The 15541-nt window shown below is 41.5% G+C and overlaps 1 protein-coding gene across 2 annotated transcripts in view; it reads left to right on the top strand.

Moving 5' to 3' along the window:
* LOC138292886 (uncharacterized) overlaps positions 1 to 13904 on the top strand; it is a 52413-nt gene extending 38509 nt beyond the window's left edge. Inside the window, exons 5-6 of one of the 2 annotated variants that reach the window (XM_069231738.1) lie at positions 10114 to 10222; positions 11744 to 13904. In XM_069231738.1, the coding sequence (XP_069087839.1) occupies positions 10114 to 10222; positions 11744 to 11990 (356 nt within the window). In that variant the 3' untranslated portion in view covers positions 11991 to 13904. The remainder of the gene's footprint in view (positions 1 to 10113; positions 10223 to 11743) is intronic. The other variant, XM_069231739.1, reaches the window with a different exon arrangement.
* Positions 13905 to 15541: the final 1637 nt, after the last annotated feature.

Below are 15541 nucleotides of genomic sequence, written 5' to 3' on the forward strand. Positions count from 1 at the left end.
ACAAGCCACTGAAACCTCCAACAAATCATAGAGGTTTCTTTCAAACACTTCATCATCCTCCACTTTATAGGCCTTGTTGTCAGAATTCATATTCAGTATTTTAAAAATATGTATACTGCAATCAAACATAGGTATTTAAATGCTCACGTATAAAGGAAAAATCATACCACGTTCTGGTAGAAAAGAAAAACTACTATGTAGCAAGATTCTTAGAGCCCCACCGTAATTAAGAAGCAAACATGTCCCCAGTGGAGCAAAATAGATACAATGTAGAGCAGGGGTTCTCAAACTAGGGGACAGGTCCCCCTAGTGGGACCTCAAATGATCCCAGGAGGAGCACCAGGCTCTGGCCAAAAGAAGCATTATGCAGATAACAGGGCTTAGTTTTAAACTGAAAAAACATGATCAGCATCAAACCACTCTGTAATGGGCCATCACTAAAATTATTTGTTATATCCAAGTTGGGAGTGTGTCAAAAGAGAAGGGACTCCCAATACTCTTCAAAAGCCCTGTCCCCAACCATCACTCTGTGGATACTTTTACACTTAGTAAATCCTGCCTGACCAGAATAGTATGTTTGGCATCACATACTTGTTTGCATTTTTAAAACAGTAACAGAAATTAAGTGCAATGTTTAAATAATTCTAAACATATTTAAACATTGCCAATTTAATAGAATTACTGTGAAAACTTTGTAAGGGGACCAATTATTTTTTTCTACTGGAGGGCGTGGCATTAAAAAGTTTGAAGACCACTGATGTAGAGGGTATCCCTTGCAAATTAAATAAACACCTTATTTTTGCTAGTTAATGGAAACACAATAGTGATCAAACTACACACACAACATGCACAAGCAGCAGGCCAAGCGAAGTAAAAAATGTAGCAAAATTCAGTATAGTGCAAACTTCTTTCTTTAGTACAATGAAAGAGGAGCTAAAGCATTTAGCTTGCCAGCAACAAGAAAAGATGATGTTGATTGGAGTGATTACTGTTTATACATTATAGTGTCCTGTCTTTGTGTTTCTACTCTGTGCATAGATGAGCATGTTTTCAGTAATTGTAGTTCTTGGCTTTGGATATGTGCTACTGAAATAAACATCAAGTAGAAAGAATGCACAACAGTGCCTGCTTTCTTGTAATAAAATTGGAAAGTTCAAAGGCAAGCCTAAGCCCAAGAAGTATTCCTAATGAATGTGAGCAAGAGGCCAAGAGAACCAAATTCGCATTCCAGTGAGTGATCTGCAAATCGCAAGTTTGAATCCCATCAAATATAACTCAGACAAAGGTCAGCAAATTAGGTTCCACTGAGCTGAATGGTGGCTGCACCTGTTTTCAGGGCTTTGAGACTGCAAGGCAGTGTCACGTATACTTATGTATATGAATATATTAACTTAAGAAGCATGGATGAAATGATACAGGGCAATTCCCTGCTCTGCTGGCTCCGAGACTCCACACTGGTACCCTTAAGGGTATCCTCCATGCCATTGCGTGCCTCAGTAAGGGGCTGATGAAATATGACATCACACTCACCCTGATGGAACTCCACTTGCTCTCCTTGCAGCTCACATCATCTGCAAAACCAGCTGCATGATCCATAAAGCCATCACTACTGGCACCCGCCTATCTGGCTGACAAACCCACCACCATCTCACATGCCTTTCCTCACACATACAGCGAGAATGCCATCAGACTGGAGGTCAAGACAAGGCAACAGGATTTCTCCATCTATTCACCAAGGGTCTGGAATTACATCCCTGTATCCATCAGGACTACCATAACCATGCCCCAGTTTAGGAAAGAGTGGAAGATGACATCTCTTTAACGAACACTACATTATGATGCAGCAACTGTCTGCTTTCACTCTTAGAAATCAGCTACTCCTCAATCACACACTGACTGTGCCTTTGGCTTGGACACTGTAAAACCCTCTGCTGCCTTTCTACTAGCTTTGTGCTGTATCATTACCACATATATGCAAACATATATACAGACATGAAGTAAGTCTGAAGAATAATTGTGGTATATCCCAATCATCATTCGGAACAGTCAATATGGTGGCCATGTCTGAAGGGTCTTAAATAAAGACACAAAACTAAGGGCCTCATTTACAAGGAACTGGTGCATCAACTCCGATGTGCCAGTTTTCTTGCATCGCCCTGCGCCCCCTAACGACACCATGGTAGCGCTATATTTTTAATACAGCTCACCATGGCACTCATTAGCACAACTGCATCAACATTTTTGGCGCAGTTGGGGCGCGTTGCTGGGCTAGCATCCAAAATGTTTACGCTAGTCCAGCAAAGTATGGGGAGGCCCCATTGAAAAGAGCCTAGCATCAGTTTAACGGCTGCCGTGGGCAGGCGTTAAAAAATTATGCTAGAATGGCGCAGTGTAATCTTGTAGATTTCACTGCGCCATTCTTTGGGCCTCCCTGCGGGGGAATGCCTCACTGGCATATATTACACCTGGTGCAGGTGTAATGTGGCACAGGGGTTTACAAACTGGTGTCATGATGACATTGCTCCAGTTTGTAAATACAGCACTAGGTGGGGAATTGTTTTGCGCTGCCATAGGTTAAAAAAAAGTATGCTATGATGGCGCAAGGGGCTTGTAAATGAGCCCCTAGGCTTGAAAGAAATGGCTGTACATAGCGACAACAGAAAGAGACATTAATAAATAACTTTGTAGCAAACACTGTCATGCCTAAAGGAAGGGTATCATGTAATTCAACTCACTACCTAGAGGTGCCTCCCCCAGTCTGGGAGGACAACACCTAGAGCCTGGGGAGGAACTGTAAGGTGTGGCTGGAGGTCCAGCTTCTTATTGCTCTAATAGAGCATCATGACTGGCTTTCAATCAGGGCATTCTCTAGAAAAGACAGAAATATCAAAATCTCTGGCAAACACTGTGTGCACACTTTACCCGTAAAGGATTATTAAACACTGCATTTTCAACTCAACATGTTAGGAGCCAGTTGAATCGATAGCAACTTTTTAACACAACACTACAAATCCTGACACACAACTGCGCACTTTAATATGTTTGTGAACATGGACACCACTTGACTGCGGATCATTCAAGGTCGCCTCTCAATAATCATGTAACACAGACTGCTTGAAAAACCACTCTTGTTATGGAAATCTTGAAGAGGGAAGTACTGGTGAGCTGGGCAACGACAAAGTATCATATCTCAATGCTAGAGATCAGAACAAGAAGGAACGTCTCACACACCTTTGAGGAGGACAAAAGTCAGAAATAAAGGTGAGTAAGGCCACAGAAAGGTTTTAAGACAACACAGATCAGTTAGCCAAGAGACATCAATACCTCAGACTTGACCCATTATTTTGTCCTCCAGTGCACACAGTTAAAGAAGGAAGCAAAGCAGAGTCTAGTGATATGAGGTCAAACCAATCGAGTTGCAGAAACACTAAGGTGCTCCAGATCACAAGGGACATCGTGTCTCACAAACACTTGTAAGGAGAGGTATCCAGTAATAGTCACTTCCATGAAACCGTCATGGACTATAGCGGATCCTTGAGGAGAGAGAAGGGCAAAAGAAATAGAAGATTTGCCAGTACACTAGCATCTCGGAAATCAGAATGCAAATGCACCAGAGAAAAGCAACACAGAGGAGAGAGAACTAAGAGACAGTGGTCAATCACACAAGGGAGGAATGGCAACAAGACTTACTCGGGCCGAAGGCATAGAAAAAGAAACTCCCAATGGCGACATCAAAGTACAGTCATCAAACAGGGAAGAGAGAACATAAGTGCCAAATGAGAATGAAATTCTCCAGTTTGAAGCAGCACACCAACTGGAAAAGCCTCTGAGAACAGCTGATGGCTGAAGGCTAGAAAACACCAGAAGACACTAGTCTGTTGAGTCAGTGGAATCACCACCCGCAACACAATCAAGTTTGTCAAAGGAAATTTTGGGTAATTGGGTTACCAGTTGAGGGGAGGTGAAGCCCTACTCAAGCACCAGCCACAATTCTTGACTGAGGGATACATGTCCCAACCCCCAAAGTAGCCTGTGCCTAACCATCTTTAAACACAGCTCAAATCAATCTGGCTTAACTTAGAAAATAGATTAAAATGTAATACATTATATGAGAACAAAACAGCAAAAACCCAATTAAGAATTGGAGATGCGCAATTTTAAAGATTTACGTGAAAATAGTGTTTAGATACACAAATCGCCAATTGTGATTATCTGGTCGCTCCAGACCATTGGCAAACTCACAAGTTCAGGCCAAACTTGATGGAGCACGGGCCGGATACAGGGACCAAGTTAGGCCCGCTGAACAAAGTGCTTTAGATTTGAGTTGCAAAGTATTCTGGGGTCTCGTGTCGAGGATGCATTGCACATCACTACCCTCACATCCAACATCCTCTTCCTTACCGAAAACCTGGCTCAAACCCATGTGCACCCCAGACTTTGCCATAGCAATCCCTGATGAATATAAAATCAGTCACGAAGACGGCACCAGCAAGCCAGGAGGAGAAGCAGCCAGAGTCCACAGAGAAACCATACAGTGCACCACCTCCACCAACAACACTACCACCAGCATGGAGCACCTCAACTTCAAGCTCTGCATGGACGACAAGACTACCATCATAGAAACCCTAGCATACAGACCCCCAAGCCTGCATGCCAGCTTCCTCACCACCATTCAACACCATCACAGTTTTAATTGCACCCCTAGCCTTAGAATCCAAGGACTACATCTTCCTCGGCGACCTTAACTTCCACATTGACGACCTCAATGACAAAAACACCGCACACCTCCTCGACAGTGTGAGCTGCCTTGGATTAACCCAGACCGTCCACGACCCTACGTGCACTGCAGGACACACGCTGGACCCCATCTTCACCTCCAGCAGCCGCATCACATACAGTCATGTAATCAAACTCACAAGGACTGACTATTCTGTCGTCCACTTCAACATCTCCAGCCCCCTCACCAATAGCTCCAGGACATCTAGCAACCCCCGGGCGTACATCAAAGTTTCAGAGACCAACTAGTCTGATGCCTTCAACATCTCCAGCCCCCCCCCCACCGACCTCGAACAAGGAGTAAAGAACTTCAGTTCTTGGATCACCAACTGTGCTGACAGCATTGTCCCCATCAAAAGCAGCATCCAGAGAAAACCCTATAAAAAGGCCAGCTGGTACAGCCTTGAACTCAGAACAGCTAAACCAGATAGCAAACAGCTGGAGAGGAAGTGGCATGCCAGCAAAGACACCTTCGACAGGGCAGCTTTCAAGTCCTCCCATAACCTCTACCATTGCCTACTGAGCGCAACAAAGAAAGCAGCACTAGCCAGGCATATCGAAACAAGCTGCAACAACACCAAGGAACTCTTTAACATCATTAAGAACTTCCCCAACCTGGCAGCTACTGAAAGCAGCATCACACCCTCAGGAGATGTGCGACAACCTTGCCGACTTTTTTCACAACGATTGCAACCATTTACAGGAACCTTGAACCCCAACCTACACATACTGACTTCATTGACAGATTCACCCACCACCACAACCAACACCAGCCAAGCACTAACCACCTGGAACCTTCTCTCCATCAAAGTCACCATCTCCACCATGAAATCCATCCACCCGGGAGCCCCCACAAACCTCTGCCCGCACCACATCTTTAATCTTGGAAACTAATGGATCAGCCAAGAACTCACCACTATATGGTTATAACTATCTAGTGCTCCTGTGTCTCTCACTTGTAGAAGCACTCCCTGTTCTGTAACGGAACGGGAAGGACCCTATGATGAAGCATGCCACCAAGGGGTAACTCTGGTGGGTGAGGGTTTTACTAAAGTATCAAGTGCTTTTTCTACCTGTAGGGGATATAATGTATTTTTCTTGCACACTAGGGCTCTCTTTTTCTGTTTAATTAGATGAAAAGACAGACAGTTGCTCCATAGTTGGGAGAAAGATTGTTTTGTCGCCTCTCAGTGCTTCATCTGCTCGGAATTAACTAATAGGAAGGCCTATTGCTTTTTTATAATGCATGAAATAAGTATGTCACCTTGCAGGAAACATAATGCAAACTACGGCACAACAGGAATTGGCAAAGCAAATAGGTCTCACTCAGTTTTACAGCATTAGTGAAAAGTTTCACAACTTTTAAAGGAGAATAAGATTTCTTACTACTAGTCTTCAACACCGGATTCTTGACTAAAACCCAATCACCAACATTTACAAAAGTCTTCTTCACAGCATTCCTTCTATCAAAATAACTTTTACTCTTAGAAACTTTCTTTTGTTCCCTGAATTCCCAATCCTTATTAAAACTCTTTCTTCCTTTCTCCTCCAAAAATTCATTGACCCAATGTGGCTCAAGTATAGTATTCCCTCGTCTTCCTCGAAACAAAACAAAAGGAATCTGTCCTGTTGTGGAATGTGGAGTATGTCTATATACTGCAACTTTTTTAATTACTTCTTGTTTCCAGTTAAGACGATTATCTTTAGCCAAAGATATAGTTTCCTTTAAAACTCGGTTGAACCTCTCAACTAATCCATTACACTCGGGATGATATAACGCACATAACTTATGTTTTATGCCACATTTCTTAAGAAATTCCTCCATCTCTCTCGAAATCAATTGTACCCCATTGTCAGTAAGTAAAGTGGAAGGGATGCCTTCTCTAGTAAAGAGAGGTTTAAGACACTCTATTACAGTTCGTGTATCTATCCCTTTAGTAAAAAAAACTTCAGGCCATCTTGAATACATATCCATGACTACAATAACATAGTCAATAGACCCATCACCATATATGGGACCCAAAATATCTAGAGAAATATCTTCCCAAGGTCCCTTCGGTTTATCTCTAATTATCATCGGTTGAACTCTTGACTTCATAGTCTTCTCATTAAGAGCACACTGCATACAGTCGCGAACAACTCTCTCAACTTGAGTATCCATCCCAGGCCACCAATACGAAGATCTTAACCTCTCTTTCGTTTTAGATATTCCCATGTGACTGTCATGTGCCCGACCAATAAGTAGACCTCTTACACTAGATGGTGGAATTAACCTCATACCTCTAAGTAATAAATCTCGATCAACACTTAATTGATCCCTCACATTCCAGAATTCTCTGCACTCCACACTGCCTTGATTCTTGCTCATCCAACCAGAACACACTAACTTACTTATTTCTTGTAAAACTTTGTCAGACTTAGTATCTTCACGCCACTTTTCCTCAGTTATTATTTCGAAATCCACTGTACAAACTTTATCAAGTTGTTCAAAGTCTTCAACATCTTCAAAATCTGCCATTTTAGGAGATACTAATCTTGACAACACATCTGCAGAGTAATTATCAATCCCAGGAACATACTCAACAAGAAAATCATACTCTTGTAACGCTATGATCCATTTGGTAATTCTGCTTGAGATTGCATCAACACCTTTGGACTTAAAAACTTCAACCAATGGTTTGTGATCAGTTTTCACAACAAAAGGCCTTCCCCACAAAAACTTTTTAAATTTCTTTATTGCCCAATAAACCGCCAGAGCCTCTCTCTCTATAACAGAGTAATTTGTCTCCGTATCTTTCAGACTTCTAGAGATGAATGCTATGGTATTCTCAGCACTACGCAAACCTTGTTGCAGAACAGCACCCAACCCTTTACTACTGGCATCAGTTGTCAGTATAGACTGCAATTTAGGATTAAAATTCTTCAGTTTGGGAGCATTACACAAACAATCTTTTAATTTGACGAATTCCTTCTCACACACCTCATCCCACAGAAATTCTTTACCTTTCTTTAATAACTGTCTCATATTAAAGCATGAGCTAGCAAAATCCTGAACGAATTTACTATAGTATTCAGCCATCCCCAAAAATCTCATTAGCTCTTCCTTGGAGGTTGGAGAAGCCAAACTTTTAATCGTGTCAACCAGATCTTTCTTGGGAACCAAACCACCACAAGATATGGTGTGTCCAAGGTAGTCAATGTTCTCCACTGCAAATTTGCATTTCTCCACCTTAATAGTCAAACCATGTTCAGAAATTTTCATTAACACCTTTCTGAGGATTTCATCATGGGCATAACTGTTCTCCCCATAAATTAGAATATCATCCTGATATATACACACACCATTGATCCCTTTTAAAATGCGTTCCATTGCCCTTTGAAAAACAGACGCAGCCGAGATTAAGCCGAAAGGCAATCTGATGAATCTGAACGTACCAAAAGGTGTAACAAAGGAGGTTAGATCTCTTGAAGATTCATCTAAGATAATCTGATGATAAGCTGAAGTTAAGTCAATCGTAGAGAAAACCTTAGCACCCGAAACCATGGTTAGTAAATCAGAAATGTTGGGAAGTGGATATCTGTCAACCATTACACATCTATTAAGTTTGCGAAGATCAACACAAAGCCTGATTTTACCATTAGGTTTTTTAGCTACAACTATGGGAGACAACCAATCAGTTCCCTCCACCTCTTCAATTATCCCTTGATCTTTTAATTTTTTGAGTTCCAATTGTAACTCATCTCTTACCGCAAACGGAACATTCCGTACTTTACTACAGAACGGTATAGCATCAGGAAGCAATTTGATTTTATGAGAATAACCTTTCATACAACCTATTCTGTCACTGAAAACATTCGGAAATTCTTTACATAATTTCTCAGTGAGATTAGTTGTAGACATTATATCCACTCCATCTATGTCTCCTGAATGTTTTATTATAATAGGAGGTGAACTGTTGGGATCAAGCATCACTCCAAGATCTTTCTGATGCCACCAACTTATGATGCTGTCTCCTTTTTTAGAAACGTAGACTTTTGCAGAAGTAAAACGTTGATCATATTCTATCAAACCAACAAAATAACCATGTAAATCAATGGGCTCCAGGTCTGGCGTGAACCTTGACTAAAACATTAAAAAAGCCACCTTCTGTAATAAAAACACAAATAAAAACATACATTTTTTTGTACAAAATGCATCTATGTAAGAATTTAATTTGTGTATATTCAGAGAAAGTTTGAGTTGTAAATTATACACCTCTACATTTCAATGCAATCACCCCAAGGCGGGATGATACATGAAAAAGCTAGAACATTAGTTGAGAAAGCAATACTCCTTTGGGCGGTGCCAAAGCCCACCCTTTATATATTCTAAAGAATTGGTAGCAATAATCATACAGACTGCTGGGTGGAAGGCCAGAGCTAACAAGTGGCATATGAGGCTTGCATTCAAGTGGCTAGGAATGAAACTGTGGCATCAAATACTGACCAATGACGTGGGCGTAGCTGCAGGGAATCGTTTCAATGAACAGTGCTCACTGAATCACCCTGTAGTCCCAGCACAATCTAAGACTGATGGATTTTATCTTTTAATATAGTTAAACTTGCAATTGTTGATTAATCTAATGGCCTACTGAATCATACTGCTATTTACAATGGCACATGCCCTTCGGCTCGGTTTGATAGCCTGCTCCATATTAGAGGCTCCTGGTAGTGTTTGATACATGTGACACCGTGTGTGGAGTTGAGGAAACCATTTTAAATGTTAACATCTGGAAAAGAGTAACTATGGCATATTCATATTCAGAATGAAACTATTGGGTGTAGAATCATTTTGAGCTGTGCAGCACTTACAGAACTGCTGCTGGTAAGACACCGGGCCTTATTTACAGAAAAAGACATATAGACACCCAAACACATACATATAATACCAGCCATTGCTTTCTCAGTAGAAAGGCGAGTTTCCACAGGGAATCTTTGGAGAACAAATCACCGTTTACATTTCAATAATCTTCTGAATCTTGTCTGGGAACTTCGAGAATTGTTACCAGTAGGTGAGACTCTTGTAAAACCCTTTTGCTCTCAGAAGGTTGGAAAATGTCAGCTTGTCACTTTTAAAAATGACTCGTCAACCTGCTGATCCTGAGAAAGGGGTTGGAGTTTTTCTAGTCTGGTCCAAGCCTACAAACAGACTCACTTATGTGTTTCATTTCATAGACATTTCACACCTAGGGGGACTTTAAACTATGATTGGGTGTTGAGAATTGTTTGATAATAGGTTTCAAGTACAGAGGGATACACCCACACCAAAACAATCTTTCTCTTTCTTCACAATTTTAGCGCACAGGTCCCCCATCCACTCTCGCAGAGCGATGAATGTAGAAATGAAGGCCGAGAAACACAATAAAGAAGAAACAGGGACAGCTTGTCAACAATCAATGCAGCCGCAGTGAGTACCCCCACTTGAATGAAGAAAGTGGCTATCATGTCATATAGCTTTGGATGATCAGCTGTTGACTATTACACTTGATTCCAAGAGTTTCAAACAAGCAGATCTACATCATCCTGTGCGTGTAGGGGAGTCAGGTCAAAGCCAAAGTACGCTTTTTGGACAAAAGACTAAAAACATCTGTCTATAATGATTGATCCTCTCATCACTATCGATCTAGCTGTTATATGTCTATTTATCAATAACTCCCAAAGCCAGGACTCGGTCCTTGTGCGCCTCCAGTGAAGACAAGCAAAAGCCAAGCTTCACCTACTCAGAGTAAAGCTTCCAGTCCAGCAAATTATCTTGAGTAAATTCCCCATCTACAAGGGTGTCTCCTCCCGCAAGTCCCCAGACAAGTGAACCCATTGCTTTAATCCCCCCTCCCCTATTCTCAAGGTGACCTAAAAGTGGAACCATGTGAAATTTATGTTGTTTTTCCAGCAATCCCAAAAAGTACCACTTACAGGGGCCCATCAGTCTCTTTCTGGTTAAGGTTCCTAGGAAGGCAGTGGACGGGTGAGCTGTAACTTACAAAATAAATTAAAATAGAAGCCATTTCCTTCCCATTACTCCAAAGGTGGAAATGGCCACTTAAGTTACCCCCTATACCAGCAGTACTCTTGTTCAGAAACATCATTTTCTAATTGATGGCCTGGTCTGAGGTGGTTTCACTGAGCTCTCACGAGCTTAATCAATGAACATTTTATCCTTTCAGCCTCTTGGCAAACGGGGCAGAGATATTTTAAAGATCGCCATTGTCTGAATTTTGTGCACTATGGCACATGGTCATATGCCTGAGAACGTTGATCAGGATGCTCAAACACCAAAGATTTACAATCTGGCAAATATTCTTCCCGAACCCTTGTAATTCAGTTTGTCACTCCCCCCAGTTTGGTAGTTCTCTTAATAGTCCTATCATTTTAGTTTAGGGCAGGAATATGTTGCAACAATAACAACCACTAAAATAGGCAGACTGGAAGGGCGCGGAATCCCCATCTGTCCGCAAAATTGATCCACTGATAGAGTTTGATCGATCATCAAATCTTAATCCTTTTCCTCTTTAGCAGACCACTTACAAATCCCCACTTTGCAGTACTCACATTTTAGTGGATTAATAGTTTAACATTTTTTGTAATGTAAGCATGAGAGCATTTGTTATATGATTAATATATATAGTGGAATTCTCGAAGTGGTTGTTTCTCTTTGTAATTTCAAACAATTGAGATAAAATTAGTGTATGAAAATGGGTACAGGATAAACTCTTTTCAGTATATATATATGATTTAAAAATAACTTTCCTGCAGAGTCTCACTTAAAGACTTCTACCTGCTATTTAAAATGTCCATCAAAACGAGGTCCTAAAAGATGCAGAAGGCTGAATAATAGATATATTATCAAGTGACAAACAAGCCCTGTATTCAGGTTTGAAGTACTTTGTGACTGCAAAACTGATCCTAATGTTGTTTTCTTGCATAACAGACGCCAAACACCAGCAGTCCAGCTCCCACCACTGACTCCAGTCCAGAAGAAAACCATTGAAGGCCAAAAGCATCCACGCCACCTTCGTCTTCTCACACCTGGCACAAGAGCCAACAAGACCCTCTACCAAACATGGCATGGCCGCCCCATTTACCACGACTACCACACCTCTTTCCGCTGGTCCATGTTTGCTAATGTACGCAGAGGGCATGCGCAGGAGTATCTCATTCACCCAGATTGGAACTAATTATGAATGTTTGTGTGGCAGAATGGAAACAGTAGGGGCAGACACATGGCCCAGATCACTGATTGATAACATATTACAGCACACAACGCAATTATGAGTTGTGCGATAAGCACTGCACCCCCTGTACATTTTAGTAGTAACAGGAGATGGAGATTTTGGGGTTACAAACACCACAATCGGCATATTATACCCCATTTTTCAGACAATAGCTGTAACTGGGTGTTATTTATTGCAACCGATAAATTCCAATTCCAGGCATGTCAGGATATATCAGGTGATATATATATATCACACCTATTTCTGGCTGGCCTTAATTGAGGCGTGCAAATTTGATATTTTGGTAATTTCAGGTACTGTCAAGTTTATGAACTATAAGTAAAATGCAATAGCATAGAACACTTATCTCGTAGGTTTATCATTAGGATCATGCAAAGATTGTGAACGGAGAATGGATACCTTAGTTTGCTGCTGCAGTTTGCACCACAGCTGCATTAATAAATGAAGGATGGCTGCACTATTTAAAGAGGAATACATTTGCCCTAAAGCCACCAGATTTCTAAGGCGCTGACCAAAATTTAAACCAGCATGGCACTGAGGCTGATGGAGAACAGCTCACGCTGGGGAAAGCAGAGCACGGTTATGACCATCAGTGCTTATAGGCGATGATAGCTTATACACAGCCCCAGCAGTTGAAGCTTCTTCAGAGCCTTCTCTTGACGCACTGGCATACATTAGCCTACCCTAGACAAAGCACACCTACAAATATTAGTTTTTTTTTGTATATTTTTACTTTATGAACATTTTGTACCCACTCCTCCTGTTACGAATAGGACACTAGTGCATTTTTCTCATAGAACTCCACTTCAGCAGTTCTACTGGTCACTGCACAGCCACATGTGGGATAGGTTTCATTCTTTCCTACCTTGATCTCAGTAGCGGGTAGCATATTGAGTCTTTCTAGGGAGAACCATCTTCTTTCCTCTTAGTTCTCCATTCCTGGCAATTAATTATTTGTTTTGTACAGGCCTTCTGAGTTTTCGACCAGCAGTAGATGTTTTGTTGGTTAACTTTCTTTTCCTCTCTCAGTTCTGACCATCTCATAGGCTGAATACATGTGTGGCGTTGATCAGGTCCTTGCGGATATGTTCCTCTTGAGGTAAATGGAAGAGGTGTCAGACCTAATAGTTCAATTTCCTGTTCAATTAGTTTTATTTTGGGGTTGGGACAGGATCAAACAAAAGCAGTTCTGACCACACATTGTCTATCACGCTGCCATCTAGTGTGCTGTGGTGAGTTCCTAGCTGGTAATGATAGTGGCTAAAACCACATGTTAACTACACAGGCGGTGTGAAGTTGAAAGCTTTTTTTTTTTTTTACAGAATTGACTTTGTACTCTATCAACTGGGTTGAAGCAGTTTCCGAGGCCCCAATCTTCAGCTCCACAGGACATAATATAACCAGATGTGGCTTGGTTGATCTGTTTTTTATGATTTAGCCTCCCGTCATCCCATCACCATGTCCCTGGGTGTATCTCAGAATGCCATGTGCTTCTTCTCTCTTTGTTTCTCTTGAGGTGTGTGGGGTACAGCTGAGAGGCGACAGTATGGGGATTCCTAAATATTTAAATTGCTTCACTTTCTCATGGAGTTCCCTGCCATATGTAAATGTTCTTACTTGCAATTTGGCTCTTTTAGGACACAGTGTTGTGTTTTTTCTTTGTATTAGTCTTTGGTGATGATTATTTCTAGGTTCTTGCAAAATGTTTCCATTTGGTTCAGTAACATTGGCAAAGTGTTCCCACTTCTTGCTGGTAACACAGACTGATTGTTGTAAAGTAATACCTGGATGTTTAGATCCTAAATATTTAATTTGGGTACAACAAACAGATACGTTCCCTGTTAAACAGCTTAATTGAAAATAAAATAAGAAAAAAGGTGCAGTGGGAATGTTAGAAATTGGGGCATGGAATGCATGCCTGCTGCTGTGCAGCCTCCTTTTGGTGCCTAGCTGAAAAACAGACATTTGGTGAGGTCTGTGCCCAGAGGGGATGTGTCTAAAGTTATACATTTACTCCATAAATTGGAAAGTTGAAGTAGGTTCACATGGTATACCAAGATAGCTGTATGAACAATGAAGGTAGCTCGTCAGGACACTTGAGCTTGGTTTTGTGATGAAAATTGAGCCACATCAAAGAAACGGTTACAGGAGCAAACTAGCATCAAAAGATACAACTACAGCAAGTTGGAATCTGCCACCCAAATACGTGAAGACGATGAAACCAGAAAAAAAGATTAATCTTTGTCCGAACACCACCGGGGAGCAGACAGCAAGGCAGCATCGAAGGAACTGCCACGCGGTGGATTTACAATTCATCAAACACTCCAGAGAGGACACCTTAGGCTTCTGTGTCCCTCATGGATAGAAATATAATTGTAACATTAACCGATGTTCCAAGATGCTCGAGTTAGGATTTACAAGCAAAATTAAAATATATGGCATTGTTAGGCTCGCCGTAGAGGAACATTTTAAAAATGCTTTTACCCATTGGTGTGCAGTTCACTTCTATTGTACATTCATATGCTGCGTACACTGATTATCATTTAGTCTTGAGACCAGATTACTGGAAGCTCTTATACCTCAATCTATTTATTTGGCATCAAGCGTGAGTACCATGGCCTATTCCTGCGTCACCTGAATCCCACACTGTATTTGGATTTAGGAAAGATCAAAGCTGCAAGTCACCAAACACAAGTGGTGTATTATTCACTTGCACCAGAAATAGACATGTACCTCAGCTCTTAGTTATTGTTGCACAATAGCTGCCGTCAGAGCTAAAGTTCTAGTTGGCCAGACCTTAAACACCGTGAAGGGTGGATCAGAGGAAAGATGGAGCTCACCAGGCCTCTGATAAGTAGGCTACCCATGTGGAGACTCCACACACTTCCATTTTAGGTTTGACACAAAAGTAAAAAATTAATGGGGTAGAAAAACATGCAAACCATTTTTTTCTAATTTCTAGTGTGAAGTAGTCGGGTATTTTAACTCGAACCAGACAGAATGGTAGGCTTGGCAGCCCTATTTACCATTACGGTGATGTTTCTGCAGGCACTGACCATTTCCGGCTTCACTACTCTGTGATCATAAATCGGTTTATTGTCCATTCCAAGCAGTGCTATGACGTCAGAAGCCCATTTGTTGTGATCTTTACCAGATTTCCTCTCGACAATGGCGCAGCCCTGTACTTCACATTGGAGCCTATACATCTGTGTCTGCCCTTGCATTGTGAGGGATGCTAGAGTACATGAAACATGACACATACCATCCAACCATTTTTCAGGGTTCGCTGTTCATCACCTCATGAACTTAGAGCACATCATTGCTTTGGATGAAACTAGACAACATCTCTGCTTTGGATGGTTCTCGAAGTCTTGGCTGGTCTGCCCGATAACGGCTCTTGTTTCGCAAAAAACAGACATTTTAAATATTGTTGGACCAAACACCTGCCACTCCCTTCCACCCACCTCCACTGCAACTCCAACATCATTTCTCCT

This window comes from Pleurodeles waltl, chromosome 4_2 (genome assembly GCF_031143425.1).
Source record: "Pleurodeles waltl isolate 20211129_DDA chromosome 4_2, aPleWal1.hap1.20221129, whole genome shotgun sequence".
NCBI lineage: Eukaryota > Metazoa > Chordata > Amphibia > Caudata > Salamandridae > Pleurodeles > Pleurodeles waltl.